The sequence below is a fragment of the Leopardus geoffroyi genome, chromosome A3, assembly GCF_018350155.1.
Source record: "Leopardus geoffroyi isolate Oge1 chromosome A3, O.geoffroyi_Oge1_pat1.0, whole genome shotgun sequence".
Lineage (NCBI taxonomy): Eukaryota > Metazoa > Chordata > Mammalia > Carnivora > Felidae > Leopardus > Leopardus geoffroyi.
In genome coordinates this window covers 29,843,252-29,865,447 of record NC_059336.1, presented here as the reverse complement: position 1 = coordinate 29,865,447, position 22,196 = coordinate 29,843,252, and the positions used below count along the sequence as shown (strand labels likewise).

At 46.8% G+C, this 22,196-nt stretch overlaps 1 protein-coding gene across 1 annotated transcript; it reads right to left on the bottom strand.

The window, feature by feature from the left end:
- Positions 1–20,192: 20,192 nt before the first annotated feature.
- MRPS26 (mitochondrial ribosomal protein S26) lies at positions 20,193–22,137 on the bottom strand. The gene is made up of 4 exons (XM_045445119.1): positions 21,880–22,137; positions 21,639–21,785; positions 21,426–21,549; positions 20,193–20,703 (listed from the first exon to the last, which is right to left on the bottom strand). The coding sequence occupies exons 1-4, from the start codon at positions 22,089–22,091 to the stop codon at positions 20,569–20,571; spliced, it is 618 nt and encodes a 205-aa protein (XP_045301075.1). The 5' UTR covers positions 22,092–22,137; the 3' UTR covers positions 20,193–20,568.
- Positions 22,138–22,196: the final 59 nt, after the last annotated feature.

The following is a 22,196-nucleotide window of genomic DNA, read 5'->3' as shown; positions in this document are numbered from 1 at the left end:
GCCTGGCATGAGGAGCTGGTCAGGCCGACCTCATTACAGTCAGCAGCCAATCCTGTTTCTCACCCAAATCAGCCCATCGGTATTGCCGGGCTAGAAGGCCAAGGGCTTGACCCTGGAGGCAGCCCCAGAAGGGCCTTCTCCCTGTCCTTTGGGCACCCTGACCTCACCCAAGTTAACACATGCACATAAACTGCCCTCGCATAAAGGCCCCCCAGGGCTGGCATTCCTTCAGCTCATCAAGGCCTCCTCCTCCGAAGATGCACGGGGTCCCAGTGCAGATGCCTGAAACACTGGCGAACCAAACGGACAAAACTCCCCGTTCTCAGGGGCTTATATTCTAGCAGAGGAGGGGAGGCATTAAACAATAACCCTATTTCAGCAGGTTAGGAGGTAGCAAGTGCAGTAGAGAAAAAGGGGGGGGCATGTTGCAATTTTTCTCAGGGTGCTCAGTCCAGGCCTCTTTGTGAAGGTAACAGCGGACACTTGGGCATAAGGAAAGAAGGAAGCCACGTGGCTATCTGAAAGGTGGCCCTGCTTTCTATGGCTACATAACAAATTACCACAGATTCGGCAGCTTAAAGCAGCACCCACTTATTTCCCACCCCCGCCCCCCATCCCCAGTTTCTGTGGGTCTGGGCATGGCTCAGCTGGGTTCTCTGCTCAGGGTCTCACAGGGGTCATGTCAAGATGGCAGCCAGGCTGCATTCCATCCCGGAGCCTGGGAGATTGTTGGCAGAATTCATTTGCTTGCAGCTGTAGAACTCATGGCTTGCTTCTCCAAGGCCAGAAACAGAGGGAGAGAGATCTCTCTCTCTTTGGTGCTTCCAGTCTCTGAGCATAGGGAAACTTCTTTTAAAAGGATCACCTGATTAGGCCAGACCCACCAAGACCTACATTTTTGTTATTATTCTTTTTCTTTTAAAAGTTTACTTATGTATTTAAAAAATTTAACATTTATGGGGCATCTGGGTGGGTCAGTCTGTTAAGCGGCCGACTTCAGCTCAGGTCATGATATCACGGTTTGTGAGTTCGAGCCCTGCATCGGGCTCTGTGCTGACAGCTCAGAGCCTGGAGCCTTCTTTAGATTCTGTGTCTCCATCTCTCTCCACCTCTCCCCCCCGCTCATGCTCTGTCTCTCTCTCAATAATAAATAAATATTATAATGGCACAAGAACAGACACTCAGATCAGTGGAACAGAATAGAGAACCCAGAAATGGACCCACAAATGTATGGCCAACTAATCTTTGACAAAGCAGGAAAGAATATCCAATGGAATAAAGACAGTCTCTTCAGCAAGTGGTGCTGGGAAAACTGGACAATGATATGCAGAAGAATGAACCTGGACCACTTTCTTACACCCTACACAAAAATAAACTCAAAATGGATCAAAGACCTAAATATAAGACAGGAAGCCATCAAAATATCCCAGGAGAAAGCAGGCAAAAACCTCTTGGAGCTTGGCCTCAGCAACTTCTTACTCAACATGTCTCCGGAGGCAAGGGAAACAAAAGCAAAAATGAACTGCTGGGACCTCATCAAAATAAAAAGCTTCTGCACAGCGAAGGAAACAGTCAGCAAAACTAAAAGGCAACCGACAGAATGGGAGAAGATATTTGCAAACGACATATCAGATAAAGGGTTAGTATCCAAAATCTATAAAGAACTTATCAAACTCAACACCCAAAAAACAAAGAATCCAGTGAAGAAATGGGCAAAAGACATGAATAGACACTTCTCCAAAGAAGACATCCAGATGGCCAACCGACACATGAAAAAAAATGCTCAACATCACTCCTCATCAGGGAAATACAAATCAAAACAATGAGATACCAACTCGCACCTGTCAAAATGCTAACATTAACAACTCAGGCAACAACAGATGTTGGCGAGGATGCGGAGAAAGAGGACCTCGTTTGCACTGCTGGTGGGAATGCAAACTGGTGCAGCCACTCTGGAAAACAGTATGGAGATTCCTCAAAAAATTGAAAATAGAACTACCCTACGACCCAGCAATTGCACTGCTAGGCATTTATCCAAGGGATACAGCTGTGCTGTTTCAAAGGGACACATGCACCCCCATGTTTATACCAGCACTATCGACAATAGCCAAAGTATGGAAAGAGCCCAAATGTCCATTGATGGATGAATGGATAAAGAAGATGTGGTATATATATATACAATGGAGTATTACTCAGCAACCAAAAAGAATGAAATCTTGCCGTTTGCAGCTACGTGGATGGAACTAGAGGATATTATGCTAAGCAAAATTAATTAGTCATAGAAAGGCAAATATATGACTTCAATCCAATGAGGAATTTAAGATACAAAACAGATGAACATAAGGGAAGGGAAGCAAGAATCATATAAAAACAGGGCAAAACATAAGAGACTCTTAAATATGGAGAACAAACAGAGGGTTATGGGAGGGGTTGTGGGAGGGGGGATGGGCTACATGGGTAAAGGGCACTAAGGAATCTAATCCTGAAATCATTGTTGCACTATATGCTAATTTGGATGTAAATTTGAAAAAATAAAAAATAAAACAAGTTAAACAACTAAAATAAATAAAAATAAAAAAATAAATGTTATAAATAAAAAAAGTATTTAAAAATTTAACATTTATTCATTTTTGAGAGACAGAGTGTGAGTGGGGGAGGACAGAGAGAGAGAGAGAGAGAGAAAGAGAGTGCAAGTGGGGAAGGGGCACAGAGAAATGGAGAGAGAGAATCCCAAGAATCTGTCAGCACAGAGCCCAACATGGGGCTTGAACTCACGAACTGCAAGATCATAACCTGAGCTGAAGTTAGATGTTTAACCTATCAAACCACCCAGGCACCCCTCTTTTCCCCCTTTTTTTTTTTTTTTTTTTCTGTTATTGTTCTTTTTCTTTTTTTCTTAAAATATTTTTACTTGAAAGGTGCCTGGGTGGCTCAGTCAGTTAAGTGGCCGACTTCGGCTCAGGTCATGATCTCACAGTTTGTGGGTTTGAACCCCGCATTGGGCTCTGTGCTGACTGCTCAGAATCTGGGTCCTGTGTCTTCCTCTCTTTCTGTCCCTCCCCCGCTCGTGTTCTGTCTCCCTCTGCCTCTCAAAAATGAATAAACGCTAAAAAAATTTTTTTTAGGGCGCCTGGGTGGCTCAGTGGGTTAAGCATCCGACTTCAGCTCAGGTCATGACCTCACGGTTCGTGAGTTCGGGCCCCACATCGGGCTCTGTGCCGACAGCTCAGAGCGTGGAGCCTGCTTCGGATTCTGTGTCTCCCTGTCTCTCTGCCCCTCCCCCACTTGTGCTCTGTCTCTCTCTGTCTCTCAAAAAGGAATAACCGTTAAAAAATTTTTTTTTAATTTAAAAAATATTTTCGAGTATAGTTGATACACAACGTTACATTAATTTCAGGTGTACAACATAGTGAAATCTCTATCATTCTTTTAACTCAAAGTCAAACTGGTTAATTTGGATAATTGGGACCTTGACTATATCTGCAAAATCCCTTCACCTTTACCATATAATATAAAGGGAGTGATACCTCATCATTTTTACCATGATTTTTATTGATTAGAAGAAAGTTACATCTCCTACTCATATGCAACAGGAGGGTACACAAATGTGTAGATATCAGGAGTGATTACAGACAGGGGCATCTTGGAATTCTGCCTGTCACGGAAGGGGAGTGTTCTAGGCAGCAGAAATAGTAAGTGCAAAGGTCCTGAGGTGCAAATGTGTCTGGCATGTTCAAGGAACAGCAAGGAGGCCAGAGGGGCCAGAGCAGAGTGAGTGACCAAAGACCTGGGGTGAGAATGTTAATGTGGGGCTAGGTCAGATTGGGCCAAATGCAATGGGGAACCAGGGAAGGCTCAGCAGAGAGAAGCGATGTGACTGGATTTACAAGTTATTAGGACAACTTTGGAGATTATGCTGTGAAAAAACTATAGGACAAAGGTGGAATCAGGGAAGCAGGTGAGGGAGCTACTGCAGAATCCCCACAGGGGATGACAGCGGGCTGGACCAAGATGGTGGGTGTGTGGAGGGAGAAGTGATCTGATTCCAGGCATGTTTAGAAGGAAGTGTCAGTTGGGGGTTGTTGATGGGTTGGATACGGGCGAGAGAGAAAAAGAGGAATCCAAGATGACTCCAAGGTTTTAGAGCTGAGCAGTGGGCAGGACAGAGCTGCCATCAACTGGGATGAGGACCCTGAGTGTGGCACAGCTTTGGGTTGGGAAGGGCAGGAGCTCAGTGTGGGCATATGATGTTCGAGATGCCCATCCCACATCTGAAGGAGACTTTGAGCAGGCGTTTGGATACGAGGGTCGGGAGTTCAGGAGAGGGCTAGGCTGAAGACACGTTCATCTGGACATCATCAGTATCAATATTTAAAGGCATAGACCTGAGTGAGCTCACCCAGGAGGAGTAGAGATGGAGAAAGGGTTGAACTGTGCTCTTAAACATACCATGGATGGAGCGCAGGTAAGAACAAGAATATAGCGTGAAGACAGGCTTTCAAGGAGGAGGCAATGATCAGCTGTGCCAAATGCGGCTGACATGAGAGTGGAATTTCACTATTTAAACAATTTCAATAAGGTATAACTTGTGTAGCATAAAACCCACCCATTGTAATCACACAGTCTGACGATTTTAGTAAACGGTTGTGCAGCCTTTACCCCAATCCAGTTTTAGAACACTTCCATTCCCTGAAAATGTCCCTCATGCCTGTTTGCCATTGCTCCCTGCTCTCATTGCCAGCCCCAGGAAACCACTGATGTCGTTTCACCCTTTGTAGAAAGTTCCTATTAACGGAGGTATATGGTGTGTAATTTTTCGTGTCTGGCTTCTTTCATTTGCCATAGTGTTTTTGAGGCTCATCCAAGTGATTGCATGTGTCAGCAGTTGGTTCTTCTCTATTGCTGAGTAGCTCACGGATGTACCTCGTTTTGCTTATCCATTCACCAGCTGACAAACATTTAACTGTTTCCTGTTTTGACCATTATAATAATCTTGCATTTCTATACGAGTCTTTGCATGGACACGTTTTCATTTCTCTTGGGTAGTTATCTAGGAGTAAATTTGCGGGGTCATAAAATATATGTCCCGTTAACTTTTTAAGAGGTGAACAGTGTCGGGATGCAAGGGTGTTTCAGTGTTTGCAAATCAATCAATGTGATATATCGCATCAACAAGAGAAAGGATAAAAACCATACGATCATTTCAATAGATGTCAAAAAAGCATTTGACAAAGTGCAACATCAATTCATGATTTAAAAAAAACAACACTCCACAAATAGGTTTAGAGGGAACATATCTCAACATAATAAAGGCCACATGGGAAAACCCCACAGATATCATTATACTCAATGGTGAAAAACTGAGAGCTTTCCCCCAAAGATCAGGAAAAAGACAAGGATGTCCACTCTCACCACTTTTATTCAACATAGTACTGGAAGTCCTAGCCACAGCAATCAGACAAGAAAATAAATAAGGCATCCAAATTGGTAAAGAAGTAAAACACTCACTCTTTGCAGATGACATGATACTATATACAGAAAACCCTAAAAACTCCACCCGAAACTACTGATAAGTGAATTCAGTAAGATTGCAGGATACAAAATCAATGTACAGAAATCCGCTGCATTTATAAACACTAATAACAAAGAAACAGAAAGAGACATTAAGAAAATAGTCCCATTTACAATTGCACCCAAAATAGGGGCACCTGGGTGGCTCAGTCAGTTGAGTGTCCAACTCTTGATTACAACTCAGGTCATGATCCCAGGGCTGTGGGATCAAGTCCTGTGTTGGGCTCTGCATTGAGTGTAGAGCCTGCTTAGGATTCTCACCCCCTCTCTCTGTCTCTCTGTCTCTCTCTCTCCCCCTCTCCCCTGCTTGCGTGTTTGCCCTCTTGCTAAATTAAAAAAAAAAAAAAGATATTAAAACAATTAAACAAGCAAGAACAACTGTACCAAAAATAGTAAAATAGCTAGGACTAAACTAAACCAAGAAGGTGAAAGACTTGTGCTATGAAAACTATAAAACACTGATGATGAAAGAAAGTGAAGACGGCATGAACAAATGAAAGGATATTCCGTGCTCGTGGCTTGGGAGAACAAATATGACGAGGATGTGGAGAAAAAGGAACCCTCTTGCACTGTTGGTGGGAATGCACACTGGTGCAGCCACCGTGGAAAACAGTATGGAGTTTCCTCAAAAAATTGAAAGTAGAGGGGCACCTTGGTGGCTCAGTCGGTTAAGTGTCTGACTTCGGCTCAGGTCATGATCTCTTGGTTCATCAGTTTGAGTCCCGCATCGGGCTCTCTACTGTCAGTGCAGAGCCTGCTTTGGATCCCCTGTCCCCCTCTCTCTTTGCCCCTCCTCCATGCACTCTCTCTCAAAAATAAATAAACATTAAAAAAAATTGAAAGTAGCATTACCATATAGTCCAGTAAATTCTACTACTGGATATTTACCCAAAGAATATGAAAACACTAATTCAAGAAATATATGTACCCTTATGTTTTATTGCAGCATTATTTACAATACTAAATTACAGAAGGAGTGTCCAAGTGTCAACCCACAGATGAATGGATAAAGAAGAGGTGATATATATATACATATACACACACATATACGTACATATACACATATACATGTATACATATATGTATATGTATATACACATATACATATATGCATGTATATGTGTATACACATATACATATATGTGTATATATGTATATACACATATGCATATATACATATATGTATGTATATGTATATACACATATACATATATACATATATGTATGTGTATATATACACATACATATACATGTGTATGTATATACACATACATACACACATACAATAGAATATTGCTCAGCCATACAAAGCCATACAAAGGAATGAAATCTTGCCATTTGCAGCAACATGGATGGATCTAGAGAACATAATGCTAGCTGAAATAAGTCAGAGAAAGACAAATACCATACGATTTCACTCGTACGTGGGATTTAAGAAACAAACGAACACTAGCAACAAGAGACTAACCAAAAAACAGACTCAACCATAGGGGGGAGGTGGGTGGGGGATGGGTGAAATAGGGGAAGAGGATAAGAGCCCACTCATCATGACCGCACTGAGGAATGGAGACAACTGTTGAATCACTATATTGTACCCCCGAAGCTAATATAACACCGTATCTTAACTATACTGGAACAAAAATAAAGATAAAATAAAATAGAAACAATAGAGTGCTGTAGAGCAGTAATCTAAAAAAAAAAAAGAAAGAAAGAAAGAAAGAAAGAAAGAAAGAAAGAAAGAAAGAAAGAAAGAAAGGTGAGTGGTGTCCCCTCCGCCTGATGGTCCTGGTGTGGAGCCAGTTGAAGCCCCAGGGGAGGACTCCCAGCGGTGGCTGGAGGGACAGTAGGGCTGACAGGGCTGAGATGGCGTGTGCATGTGTCCCGCAGAATGGTCTACGATGCTGAAGCCACCTTCTCTATTCTTTTTTTTTTTTTTTATTTTTCGGGACAGAGAGAGACAGAGCATGAACGGGGGAGGGGCAGAGAGAGAGGGAAACACAGAATCCGAAACAGGCTCCAGGCTCTGAGCCATCAGCCCAGAGCCTGACGCGGGGCTCGAACTCACGGACCGCGAGATCGTGACCTGGCTGAAGTCGGACGCTTAACCGACTGCGCCACCCAGGCGCCCCCACCTTCTCTATTCTTATGCCAGAGGGGCTGAGCAGTTCCCACAGAAATCGCACAGCCCCAAGGACAGCAGCCCTGGGGAGTGGTTTCAACGAGGCTCTCAGGACTGTTCGGGAATGAGGTTTCTTTGTTGGGGCTAACGGTTCTCTCCCCACATCTTGGTTGCAGATCTCGAAAATAGCCTCCCCCCTCCCCCGCTGTGGTCTCTGGGCCCTAAGTCTACCCTCAGGAGGCTGTTTCTGGTGTTTTCCGAGGCCCACCTCTCGGATGGGTGTGCGGACAGACCAGAGAAGCCATTGCCCTCTTTCTTTTCCCATAAAGGGAGTTCCTCCATCAGAGGCAATTTGGTGGGACATCCATCGTGCTGTATGAGGTGTCCGGTGGGTCCCTGCCGCTGTCGGGTTGGGCTCTCAGCAGTGACGGTAGACAGGTCGGCGTTGGTGAGGGCAAGTCCATGAGCTCGAGCACGCACTCGGCCGCAATCCCCACCACCGTGACCACGTCATTCTTGAGTCCAAGCAACAAGACGTGCGGTGGGAGGGGCTGAAGGGTGCCTGACATGTGCAGGCACGGAGTTACCTTACTCCCAGATTACTGACAGCCCACCTCTGCTGTAGGTCCTTTTGGTGAGCTTCCTAAAGAGGCACTAATATTCCCCAACTTCAGGTCCGTTCTGAAGGTCCATCCACATACTCTCCCACAGGCCTCCGTGTTACCCCCCCTCCCCCTCACATTGCTGCTAAGCACCAAGCCCCTTATCATGAAGCCAAGTCATCAGCTACTTGCCTGTCCCTAAGGGTGTCTGTAGTTCCAGGTAAAGCGGTTGTGATATTGCGTCTCCAGGGCTGCTAGCTGGGGAAAGCCATCTCCTTACTGTCCTTCAGGGCCACTCGTGAGCGAGACAGCAACACCACAGCCATCTGCCATCTGGATATGAGCTGTTTAAAAACACGACTCCGTTTTCCTCCTCTTTGGTCAGTTGGCCACATAAGACTCCCCATGAGATCACACATAGGAATTGAGGAAGGCGCATGCGTTCAGGGACAGTGCATCTGCCCCTGTCCCTGCTGCCATCTGCCCCACAGCGGGCCGCACACACATGAGGGAGCCCAACCGAGGGCAGACGAATCATCCAGACATAGACTCGTGAGCAGTAACAAGTATTTATTGTTTCAGACCATGAAGGTTTGGGGTGGTTTGTGATACAGAATAGGCTAACCGAAACCCACCTGGAGTGTCAGCATCAGGCAAACTCTGACAGGGCTGGGGGACTAGGGAAGATCTGTTTTTCCAAGGGAGCTAGAGACTTGTCAAAAAGGGTTATAGCTTTGTTCTGAAACCTGAGGGACTTCTGACGTGAGATCTCACTGGAGCTTGCCACAGGCTTCCCCAGCATTCTGGTCCACGGGGGACATCTTAAGCACGAGGGGACTCTCTGGGTCACAGGTCTAGAAGGCAGAACTGCCTTCCATGCAGCTGGATGGCCCGTGGTGTCCTCTTGCCTTAGAAGACTCTCCGAGCCAGCAGTCGTTCTGGTTCGGGCACATGGGTCAGAACAGCACATTCAAGGGTGGCCAATGTGGACCCCAAAATCGAGAGGGTCACCATGCACTGTGTCCCCTTTTCAGGGGTAAAAGGCGCAAGGTATAGCAATTTGCCCATCATCTTTTGGGGGTAGAAAGACCATCTGTTTTGCTGTTAACTATAAAAGCAACGTACATATTTAGGGGCGCCCGGGTGGCTCAGTTGGTTGAGCGACCGACTTCAGCTCAGGTCATGATCTCCTGGTTCGTGACTTCCAGCCCCACATTGGGCTTGCTGCTGTCAGTCTGCTCTGGATCCTTTGTCCCCCTCTCATATGCCCCCCCTCCTGCTCATATGCTCTGTCTCTCTCTCTCATAATAAACAAACTTTAAAAAAATAACAAAACAAAAGCAACACACGTTTATACAAAGAGGATATTCATATGATGCCCTCTTTACCTTCATGGCCAACAAATTTATGCAGTCACTTCTCACTACGTCATCGTGTCCTTGTGATGGAAAGTATTTTTCCTTCAATTTTATTTACCAGAGTGAAATTTATATAAAGTGTACAAATCTGAAGTGTACAGTTCAATGGATTTTTACCTATTGACACACTGTGAAAATAGTACAACGACCAGCACCCGCAGAGACCCCCGTGCACTTTCTTGTTCAGCATCCCGAGAGCCTCTCCTCTAATGAGTATCATAATTGGTTAATTTTGCCTGGTTCCCAATCCATCTGGGTGTAATCATAGAGTATGTCCTGTTTTATGTCTGGCTTTCTCTGCTCTACATAATCTCCCGGAGATTCACCCACTGCTGTTACATACAGTCATGGCTCAACTCTGTGTTATTGCTGGGTAGGGTTCAGTTGTACGAACATACTAGAAGCTGTTTACCCATTACTCTGTTGGTGGACTTTAGGGTTATTTTCAGTTTTTAGCTATTATGAATAGAGCTTCTATGAACAACCCTCTGTGTGTCTTTTGGCAGATGTATCATTTCTCTTGGGTATATACCTGTGGGTGGAATTGCCAGATTCAGGAGTTTTTGTATGTTTAGTTTTCCCTATCAGCACAGTGTGAGACATCTCTCTTACTTTTGACGACATGTCCCAACTTGCCCCAGACATAGGAGTCCCAGAAATGTCATTGACGTGGCAAGCCATTGGGTTTCCATGGGGTTATCTCTCACTGCCCCCCCCCCCACCCCAACACACATATATTTTATAAAGGTACGAGGCTACATCCTGTTTCCTAGGTCCTACTTACGTCCTGACTGCCACAAGCTTTGGTTCTGATCAGAGGGCCACAGTGGAACTCTGGGTCCCTGGGGATTAGTGTACCCAGAAATTCCAGGAAGGTCTGGGTATTTTTCCTCCCCTACTCCAGTTACACAGGTAACTGGACTCTTTGGCAAACACTAGGAGGAAGATTTATAGTACAAACCTGTAATGTTATTGTAGGGTTTTTCCTTTACCCAAGTGGCCCTGGTCTATGAATGAAGACAGGTCTGGTGACCGGGCAAGGGACTAGGATGTTATATTGCAGGGGTGCAGGTTGGGCCCCAATTCACCACAGACAGGGTATTTTGGCCATTTAGAGTGTGACCTTAGTGGGCTTCCTGATTATTTAAGACCTGGGAGACCCATGATAATTAGTACCTCCCAAAGATCCCCGTGAATCAAATCACTCTTATTAGCACAGCATACACACTCAATAAAGGGCTCATAGTCACAATCTGAAACTCCTACAAAATCAACTGAAAAAGACAAACGAGCCAAGAGAAAGCCACAAAAGAAGCTATACAATTATCCAGGGGCCCCTGGCTGGTTCAGTTGGAAAAGTGTGTGGCTTTCGATCTCAGGGTCATGGGTTTGAGCCCACGTTGAGCATAGAGATTACTTAAATAACCTTAAAATTTTTAAGAGAAGCGAAACAGTTGTCCAGTAAAAATGAAAAGGTACTTATCCCACTGGTTACTGGGGGGAAATTAAAATTAAAACCATCAGGAGATACATGCTCACAAGAATAGCTAGAATTTGGGGCACCCGGATGGCTCAGTTGGTTTAGTATCAGACTCTTGGTTTTGGCTCAGGTCGTGATCTCACAATTTGTGAGTTCGAGCCCCACATTGGGCTCTGCGCTGGCCGGGGCACAGCCTGCTTGGGATTCTCTCTCTCTCTGCCCCTCCCCTGCTCTCTCTCTCTCTCTAAAACAAAAAAATAAACTTAAAAAAAAAAGACTAGCTAAAATTTAAAAGGCTAGCATTACCACGTGAATACAGAACAGCTGGGAAATCTCCCTGCAGTGAGATTTCTAAAGCTGAACCTGTACTTACCACATGGCCCAGCAGTTCCACTCCAGAAACATACCTCTGAGCATCAAAAGACACATCCAAGGGTGCTTATCTTGGCGGCACTATTTGTAACAGCCCCAAACCGGAAACAGCCCCTGTGTCCATCAACACCAAAGTGGACTAAATGAACTTACACAATAGCAATAAAGCAACGAAAAGAAACAAACTACTACTACGTGTGAAGACATCTCCCAGTCATTGTGTTACGTGGAAGGATGTATATGGATAGAAAGGTGTGATTTCATTTACATGAGGTTCAAACGGAGGCCCACTGAATTCCTTGTGCTGGGGAGGGGAAGGAGGGGAGAGGGGCTCCCATCAGAGAGATGCTTCTTGATCTGGTGTTGATTTTGCACCAGGCTTATTTTGTGAAAATTAGCAAAATATTTAAGTTTTGTGCACTTTTAGGTATGTATATTTCAATTTTTTTTTTTCCCAACGTTTATTTATTTTTGGGACAGAGAGAGACAGAGCATGAACGGGGGAGGGGCAGAGAGAGAGGGAGACACAGAATCGGAAACAGGCTCCAGGTTCTGAGCCATCAGCCCAGAGCCTGACGCGGGGCTCGAACTCCCGGACCGCGAGATCGTGACCTGGCTGAAGTCGGACGCTTAACCGACTGCGCCACCCAGGCGCCCCAAGGTATGTATATTTCAGTTAAAAAGTTTAAAGTAAGAAGAAGTTTCTTGTTCTGTAGAAGATGACACACGCATACTTCGCCCTGACTCTCTCACTGAATGCTAGCATGCTATAATTTTGGACAAAATGCGTGGAGTGGCTGCCTGAGGACTCTGAAATGTGAACGGTAGCAGGCAGGTGGGGAGGGAGACTGGAATACGAAGTTCCAGGGCACCAGTGGGTGAGCCGACCATGTTTTCCCCTCTAGTACTGTCCGGCCACAACTCAACGTGCGCACCAGTGTGGACAGAAACGATTCCGAAAGTCCTGTCTGGTCTGGGGAGTCAGGATATCGTCTCCTAAAGTCAGAGAGAGTGGGGAAGCTCCCTTTTTTCAGTCCTCACCGCCTGATGCTATGGCAGCAGAAACGATAGCAAAGGTGGAAGCAAAGCAAAAGCAGCGGCGCCCAGACGGGCACTTAACCGTCTGCGGGAGGGGGATGCTTGTGACTGTCGCCCAGCATCACAAGAGTACTGGATTGGGTATCGCTGGCCTGGGAAAAGAACAAAATTCAAAAGTCGAAGTACGGTTTCTACTGAATGTATATTGCTTTTGTACCATTGTAAAGTCGAGCCATCCTAAGTCAAGTACTACAGCGGTCAAATTTTACATTTTTGAGGGTGCTGTCACTGTCTTGATAAGACTGCCCTCTGCTGGAGGTAAGGGGAGCTGCAGGGCAGATCTTGGCCTCTTCCAGAAATTCATTCCCAGTTTGACTGTATTTGGTATGTAATTCTTCTTGGCCCATGGTATGATTTGAGGTCGTTCTCTAGTTTAATTAAAAAATAATACCACCACCCCCCCCCCAATAATCACATTAAAAATGAGCAGAGGATGTGAATAGACATTTTTCTGAAGATATACAGATGGCCAACAGACACGTGAAAAGATGCTTAACATTACTCATCATCAGGGAAATGCAAATCAAACCATAGTGAGATATCACCTTACATCTGTCAGAATGGCTAGAATCAAAAAGACAAGAAATTACAAGTGTTGGCAAGGATGTGGGGGGAAAAAAGTAACACTCATGCACTGTTGGCGGGTATATAAATCAGTGCAGCCACTGTGGAAAACAGCACAGAGGTTCCTCAAAAAATTAAAAATAGAACTGCGTAAGAGCCAGCAATTCTACTACTGGTATTTACCCCTAGAAAACAAAACCACTAATTCAAAAAGATGCATGCACCCCTATGTTTATTGCAGCATTATTTACAATAGCCAAGACACGGAAGCAGTCCAAGGATCCATCGATAGATGAATATGAATGACTAAAGATGTAAGACACATACACACACACACACACACACACTGGGATATTACTCAGCCATATAAAAGAACGAAATCGTGTCATTTGGGACAATGTGAATGGACCTAGAGGGTATGATGCTAAGTGAAGTAAGTCAGAGACAGAAAGACAAATACCATATGATTTCACTTACAAGTGGAATCTAAAAAAAAAAAAAAAAGACAAAACAAGCACCTGGGTGGCTCAGTCAGTTAAGTATCTGACTCTTGATTTGGCTCAGGTCATGATCTCACAGTTCATGGAATTGAGCCCCACGTTGGGCTCTGCAATGACAGTGGGGCACCTCCTGGGGATTCTCTCTCTGCCCCTCCTTCACTCTCTCTCTAAATAAACTAAAAAAAAATAAATAAAATAAAAAAAACAAAACAAAACACTCTTAAATACAGAGAACAAATTGGTAGATGCCAGAGGGGAGGTGGGTAGGGGGACGGGGAAAATAGATGAAGGGGAGTGGGAGGTACAAGCCTCCAGTTATCGAATGGATACATCACGAGGATGAAGGGTACAGCATAGGGAATACAGTCAATGATACTGCAGTAGCCTTGTATGGGGACAGATGGTAGGTACAGTTGTGGTGAGCACAGCATGATGTACAGAGTTGTTGAATCACTGTATCGTCCACCTGAAACTAATGTGACTTTGTGTGTCAACTATACTCAAATTAAAGAAAAAATAGCATTCAACATGTACTGAGCACTTACTGTGTTCCAGGCACTGAACTTAGCTTCACGTGAATGTCTCATTCAATTGCCACAACAATCTGATGGGTAGATACCAGTATTGTTCCTGTTTTACTTTTGAGGAAACAGACCCACAGAGACTAAGAGATGTTCCCAACGATACTTGAAGGATCTGGGATTCAAGCCCAGGCAGATTGCACCAGAACTGTAACCACTTGCAGCCTTGATTTATTCATATGGATTTCTAGATTGAAGCAGTGAGGGGGCAATCAGGCAAACCATCTCCTATTTCTTGGAGAATTTTTTTTTTTTTTTTTTTTTTTACCAGATCTGATTTTATTTTCATTATAAACTCACAGGAGGGTCCAGGAAGCTAAGAGGTGTGACTCAAATCAGCTCAAGTCACCCCCAGATCAGTTGCACCTTAACAGCAGTTAGTATACATGCAAAGATCATCCAAAATCAAACACAGACTTAAATTTCACCAGGTCAGGAACTGAAATACTGGAAATTTGTTACTAAAAATTTTCTCTTAGGCTTTGAATGTTACAGGGAGCAACAAAATATTCAGAGGGAGGGGCGCCTGGGTGGCTCAGTCAGTTAAGCGTCTGACTTCAACTCAGGTCACGGTCTCGCGGTCCATGAGTTCGAGCCCCACATCGGGCTCTGGGCTGACAGCTCAGAGCCTGGAGCCTGCTTCCGATTCTGTGTCTCCCTCTCTCTCTGCCCCTCCCCCGTTCATGCTCTGTCTCTCTCTATCTCAAAAATAAATAAACATTAAAAAAAATATATTCAGAGGGAAAAAAACACGTGTCTCACACAAGGAAGTGACAGTCCCGACGAATGATGGTAAAAGGGGTATAGACAGCTGCTTTCAAAAATACACATTTTAATTATGATTTTTGCCAAACGTTAATTTGGAGATATTTTACACAAAACCCCTTTTGACAAATACAGTTTATACATTATTAGAAGTTGGAATTGAGCTACATTTGTTTTGGACAAAAATTACAAGTGTCAGAATGTTTTCAGATTGGAAACCAAGTGAGTGGGGCACCTGAGTGGCTCAGTCGGGTTAGGGTCCAACTCGGGCTCAGGTCATGATCTTGCGGTTTGTGGGTTCGGATCTGGCATCCAGCTCTGTGCTGGCAAAGCCTGCTTGGGACTCTCTTTCTCCCTCTTCTCTTCCCTTCCCTGACTTGTGCTTTCTCTCTCTCTCTCTTAAAATTAATAAACTTAAAACAAAACAAAACAAAACAAAACCAAAGAACAAGGGAGTGACGTATGGGGTACCTGAATAGCTTAGTTGGTTGAGCATCCGACTCTTAACTTCAGCTCAGGTCATGATTCCAGGGTCGTGGGATTGAGCTCCTTGTTGGGCTCCGTGCTGAGCACGGAGCCCGCTTAAGATTCTCTCTCTTTCCCTTTGCCCCCTGCTTGAGCTCACTCTCTCAAATTAAAAGGAAAAAAAAAAACAAAACAACCAAGCAAGTGATATAATTATTAATAACTTTTACAGAATTTCAGAAAGTATAAATCCCTAATTGTCAAAATATATTACTGTCTTCAAGTTCATTTCACTTTTTTAAACTTTTATTTTTTTTAAGTGATTATTTTTAAAAATAGTTATTTTACTTTTGAGAAGGACAAAGTGTGAGTGGGGGAGGGGCAGAGAGAGGGGAACAGAGGATCCCAAGCCGGGTACACGTCGACAGTGGTGGGCCTGATGAGGGGCTTGAACTCGTGAAACATGAAATCACGACCTGCAACATGAGGTCAGACACTCAACCAGCTGAGCCACCCAAGGTGCCCCTTAAAGTCATTTTTAAAAATGTTTATTTATTTATTTTAAGAGAAAGAGACAGAAGGGGGGGAGGGGCAGAGAGAAAGGGAGAGAGAGACAACCAAGCAGGCTCCACACCCAGCACAGAGCCCCACACGGGGCTTGATCTCATGACCAAGAAGAGATCATGACCCGAACCAAAATCAAGAGCTGGACACTCAACTGACCAAGCCACGCAGGTGACCCCATTTCACCTTATTTTTAAAAAGTCCCTGCAGGGGCGCTTGGGTGGCTCAGTTGGTTGAGTGGCCCACTTCCGCTAAGGTCATGATCTCATGGTTTGTGGGTTCGAGCCCCGTGTCAGGCTCTCTGCTGTCAGCATACAGCCTGCTTTGGATCCTCTGTCCCCCCCGTCTCTCTGCTTCTCTCTCACTCATGCGCTCTCTCAAAGTAAATCTAAAAATCTTTTTAAAGATTGAAAGAAAAAGTCCCTGCAGTACAATTCTGCAGAGCTCGCTCTACATCCTGTAAGTTGTGACAAACAGTGCCGCAAAGTTGTTCATCCACGATCCTCCGTTGCACAGGCGGCTGGAGGTCTGCACACCATATGCCCACACTGCCTTGCCAGCTGGCCTCCGTTAGGACAATAACCTAAAAGTCTCCGGCAAGGTTTGTTCTTGCGGCCAGAGGAAGGGTGAACCCACATTTCCCCTCAGCATCTGGGTCACCTCTTGCAGCCACAAGTGGCTCCTGCTTTCCTGCACGAGACTGGACTTCAACAGCAACAGCAGCAGGTCTGCCAGCACCAGCCCCTGTGGACTTGGGGTCTGGCAGGATGGGCAAAGGTGCGGTAGCCATGACTGACATCCACATGTCAAATTTCGTTTGTGTCTCAAACTCACAAGACCTTGACCACCCACCTGTAGGACATCACAGTGGCTATGGAATCCGTAGGCACAAAATCCCACTCCTGGACCATCTCTTTCCCCCAGGGGCCAGCAATGAAAAGAAAAAAAATAAGAGTGTGAAAGAGAACACAACTTCCCAGAGACTTTCAATCCCTTACCTGTGTTTTTACCCTCAGCAACGGGAAATGCCAAAGCGTTTGTGGGTGATTATTGGCTCTGTGACCCACAGCGCCACTGTGGAGTACTGGTGAGGGTGGGGCCTATGCAGCTCTGACCTTGTCACTTTACTGAGGCCTTGGAAGCAGAACTATATGAACTGGACCCCATGTTCTGTTTCTTCACATGGATGTTCACTTTTATGGATTATACACTTACTTGCAGGGAGGATAAATATTCATCAAAGCGACCAAGAGAAACGCTGGTCTCGGGATTTGGGGTTGTAAATATCGCTTTTGACTTCCTTCCTGGGAAGGCAAGGGAGTTGCAAGTTTGACTCTTCCTGCTGGAATCCAGAATTGCCTTATTTCAGCAGTCTGCCGGGCTTATTTCCCAGGGAGCCCTCTCACCTCTGCACTTGTCAGGAAAACCACCACAGGGTTAAGTTCCAGAGGGAACCTCCCAAAGATTTCAGGGAATATTGGATACCTGTAACTATATTCCACACAGAAAATTTGGAGTATACTGGAAAAATCTGGGGAATGACCTTAAGCTTGCTCAGGTCTAGTGTGGTCTCCTTGATAGGAGAGATTAAGGCCCATCCGTGTGGCAAATGCACTCTTCTCTTTTCCTGCCCACTTGGACTACCACAAGCAATTTGCCTTTACCTGGCGGCAGTATACCACTGCCACCCAGCCCAAGATGTGAGTAACTCTGCAGTTTTGTGGGCTTTTTGTTTTTAAGAGTTTCTTTTTAATTTTTTTTTTTTCAACGTTTATTTATTTTTGGGACAGAGAGAGACAGAGCATGAACAGGGGAGGGGCAGAGAGAGAAGGAGACACAGAATCAGAAACAGGCTCCAGGCTCCGAGCCATCAGCCCAGAGCCTGACGCGGGGCTCGAACTCACGGACCGCGAGACCGTGACCTGGCTGAAGTCGGACGCTCAACCGACTGCGCCACCCAGGCGCCCCTAAGAGTTTCTTTTTAAGCAATCTCTACACCCACCGCGGAGCTTGAATTTACAACCCCAAGATCAAGAGATCAAGAGTTGCACATCCTACTGAGTCAGGCACCCTAATAAGTCCGAAAATTTGCTCAGCCTAATCCTCAAGACCTTGACCACCCACCCCAGGACATCTTGATGGTCCACTTCACTGATGTCATGTTGCTGATCTCGGAGAACTGGAAGGGGCAGTAATCCAGGTGTAAAACATTGATGCTTGCTTGGGGAGACAAATCCTAGGGAAAAACTGGCCACCCAGCAAAGTTCCCGGGGTGGGGGGTTGGCATACTTACTGCCACCCCCCACCCCCAGCCAAGTGAAACACAAATTGCACTTGCCCCTCAAACTACCCTCACTGCCCCATTGTGCACAGAGCATGGTAGGGAGGCAGGCCTCTTCAAATCTTGGCGAAAGCACTTTCGTTTGGGTATTGTTACCCAAATGCATTTACTGGGTAGCCCTCAAATCTACTATGCTTAGGTGGGGCCTTGAGCAAGAGAAGATTCTCTAGGAGATCCAGGCTCACATTGTATATAGCAGACCCAAGGCATATTTGGAACTTGAGGTAAAACTCAGAAGAGCCCCTGGTGTCTTTGAGGCCATCAGGTTAACTATCAGGGTTCTATTAGAGATTAGGCATTCTTCCGAGGGACACCACATAACCACAGTCTGGACCAGGCAGGATACGATAACTTCCCTATGCACCGAACGACACTCTATGATCCATTAGATATAGGTACAGATGGGATTGGGCTTGATTTAACCTGAAGGTACCAGTAAGCTGCCTATCGGTGCCCATACCAGGAAGATGGGTGAAAAATAAAAACACCGAAGCTTGGTTTACAGGTGCTTCTGCATGACATACTGGCATCAGCAGTGAATGTTAAGGAATTACAGCCCCATGCAGGACCCTAAAGGACAGCCGCAGCCCAAGGGAAATAAGCAGCCCAAAGACAGAGCTTCAAGTGATACACTCTTCTCTGGTGAAGACAGCTTGTGTCTGGATCCTGGTGCAGAAGGGCAGGGACTTAGCAAGAAGGAAACCGGATTTCCTCACACAGGCCATGTCCCATGTGACAGCTTACCAAAGGCTTCCACTGCAGGGGACCAGATGGTCCACTTCTTACCACAACGAAGCCCAAGGCTATGGGCACAGTGGTCAACCCATGGCCCACAGTGTGCACCCATCAGCTCTCACCTCAGAAGTTACAATGAGCACCTGAAATCAAGAACTGCACTGTCCTGTGCCTGGGCTCATTGCCAGGGAAAACATTAATCAGCCTGAGAAGGGAGGCCATTGCCGTCAGGGGTGCAAGGCCCTGATGGGAGCTGGGTACAAGGCGATATAACCACTGGCCCTCTGCTTATACCTCTATACCTGCTTCCTCACCTAAATGTTGAGGGATGGCTCATATTCCCTAAAACGCTATCGTGTCTTAGGTGTTTCCAGATCGTCTCAGCAACATGGGAGCTGGGGAAAGAAACTAGGATTCTGTTCATTTTCCTCTGGCGGTAACTGGGCAAGTTCAGGTGAACGGTGACAAAGGGGCACCAGCTCTGGCTCTGAGAAACATGAGGACTTGTGTCTGAATAGGGGCCATAAACCTGTATGTTCACTTATTCCACCTTGTGAACTTCAATTACAAGTATTTCTGGTACCTGTAGGGTTTGGTCCAAGTGCTTGATAAGCCATACTAACCTTGTAAAGGTCAACCAGTACCAATCTGGGGCATGGTCCAAGGAAGCTGGCAGTGCCAGGGTGCATGTGAGCCACTGAGGCCATGGGTAGAAAGAGCCACCAGAAGAAATGGGGTCTCCTCCTTGTCTTGTGTCTTGGGCACACCAGACCCTAGCCGCAAATCTCAGGGTCAGGCAGAAGCAGGTCTTTGGCTAGTGGTTAGCTTGCTTCTCAGGTACTGGGTGATATTTGACAATCTGGTTGGAGTCCTAACGCTCTAGATGAGGAGCTGACAAATTTCTTCTGTAAAAACCCATGTATAAAATATTTTAGACTTTGCAAGTCAAATGTTGCTGTTGCAACTACCCATTTCTGCCACTGTAGTGTGAAAGTAGTCAGTGAACGAGTGTAGCCGTGATCCAATAAAATTTATTTACAAAAATAGGCAGCGGGCCAAGTTGGGCCCAAGGACTGTAATTTCCCAACCAGTCTTTGATGACACTTAGTAGACGACCTGGCTGCCTGAGGGGACTATGATCCATTCTGCTTCTGTGAGATGGAAACCTCTAAGGTCTGGTGCTTTGCAGAGTTGTGCATGGGTGCAGAACAGGGCACTGTGTATGGGAGTTTCTGACCAAGTGGTGGGTGCAGAGGCCAGAATGTGAGGGCCACCAGAATAGGTTGAGCTTCCTTCTTCGTAAGAAACATCAACTGGTTTATTCCAGATCAGGCCCAACCCTCCTACCCCATACACACATGGTCCCTGGGTGGGCACTGTCCTTACTGGGCTCTTAAGAGCCCTTGTGCTGTGGCCTGACCACCAGGCCCTCTCTGGTGATGGCCCAGTTGTAGCTCTTCGGGGAGTCCAATGCTTCTTCCACCCGTGCCTCCAGGTTCTCTCGGGTGATGAAATTTTTTGCCTCCTCCTATTGTGAGAGAGAAGGCCAGCTGAATGGAAGTCTCCGGCACATGCCTGCTGCCTACTGGCCTTTTGCCCACTAAGGGAGAGGCTCCAGCTCTCTTTGGATGGATGCTTGGAGCCTAGGACCTCTGTAGAGGAGGATCCCACTACAGCTACGATCCTGCGGACCTTCCAGTGGAAAAATATCAGGCAGCCTTACCACGTTCGTCTTTCTCAGATAAGAAATCGCACCAGTTGTGACAATCTCTGGACCTGCTAGGTGGAATCAGTTCCTCAATGTCGCCTCAATGTCCTTCTTAATCTCTCTCAAACTTGTCCTTCTCCTTTTGTTACTTTAATTCAGACCCCGTCCTTTGTTGCTGGATCACTCCTAACTGGTCTGCTTTTAAGCCTCATACCTGATATCCTAGCCTAGAACATAAGTTCAACGACTTTATCGCCCGTAAGGCAAAATACGAATTCCTTGTGGAACCAGGGGTCCCTCCCAGATGCAGGCTTACCATCACCCAGGTACTTGAACACTTTCCAATGTCAACTCTTACTTCTGCACTCTCCTCGCACGCCATCTTTCCCAAATCCTCACCTACGTGCTAACTCTCAAGACTCAAGGCTGTTCACTCTCTCTTTGCACGCAGCCAGTGCCCCATTTCGCGGCGCCCAGGACTCCGAGTGCGGCCCAGGCGGAGCTCCCGGCCTCTAGCCCCAGGCCCTGGAGACACGGCCCACCTGCAGCTGCAACGCTTCCTGCTCCTTGAGCTGCACCCAGGCTTGTGCCTCTCGGGCCCGCCGGGCCTTCTCCTCCGCCTGCCGCTGCTCCTGCTCCCGCGCTTCCTGCCGCAGCCTCGCTAACCTGGGGTGGAGGGCAACAGGCAGAGACTCAGTGCGGCTGAATCTCCCCCGTGCCAGCCAGCGGCCCGCCCCGCCTCCCGGCCCACTCACCGCAGCTCGTGCAGCCGCTGGTTCTCCGCCTGGTTCCAGGCCATCAGGTCGCGGTGCTCAGTGGCTTCCTGCAGAGCCTTGCGCTCTGCCAGGACCCCGGCCCGGGCCTCGTGCATCTTCTTCCGCACCTCGGACACGAACTCAAGCCTGGGCAGAGACGCGCCAAAGTCGGCACCCTCTACGCCCGCCCGGACACACTGCCCACGGCGCCGACGCCCGCCTCCCCTTAAGTCGTACACACCTGAGGGCGCGCACCGTCTGGCGGTACTGTCGGTAACGCTCCGTCAGCACGAAGAACTCTACAGGATCCACCGCAGGCGGGGTTGTCATGCGCCCGAGCTTGGACTTGGCCGGCGGGTCATGGCGGGTCTTGCGGCCGCGAACCAGCTGCAGCAGCGGGGCCCAAGGCCCGCACGGGGGTCTCGCCCCCAGGACCCTCAGCGCGCGCAGCATGGCCCAGGATGCCCCACGTCCGGCGCGCCGCAGGGCATCACGGGGCCCGGAAGCGGGCGCGGGGCACCACGGGACTCGTAGTCCGCGGGCTCCGCCTCCCACCTC

Coding starts and splice junctions, on each gene's coding strand:
- MRPS26 (XM_045445119.1), bottom strand. CDS start 22,091: ATGCTGCGCGCGCTGAGGGTCCTGGGGGCGAGACCCCCGTGCGGGCCT. Junction 21,786..21,879: donor CAGACGGTGCGCGCCCTCAG/GTGTGTACGACT, acceptor GTCTCTGCCCAG/GCTTGAGTTCGTGTCCGAGG. Junction 21,550..21,638: donor CAGCGGCTGCACGAGCTGCG/GTGAGTGGGCCG, acceptor CCTCCACCCCAG/GTTAGCGAGGCTGCGGCAGG.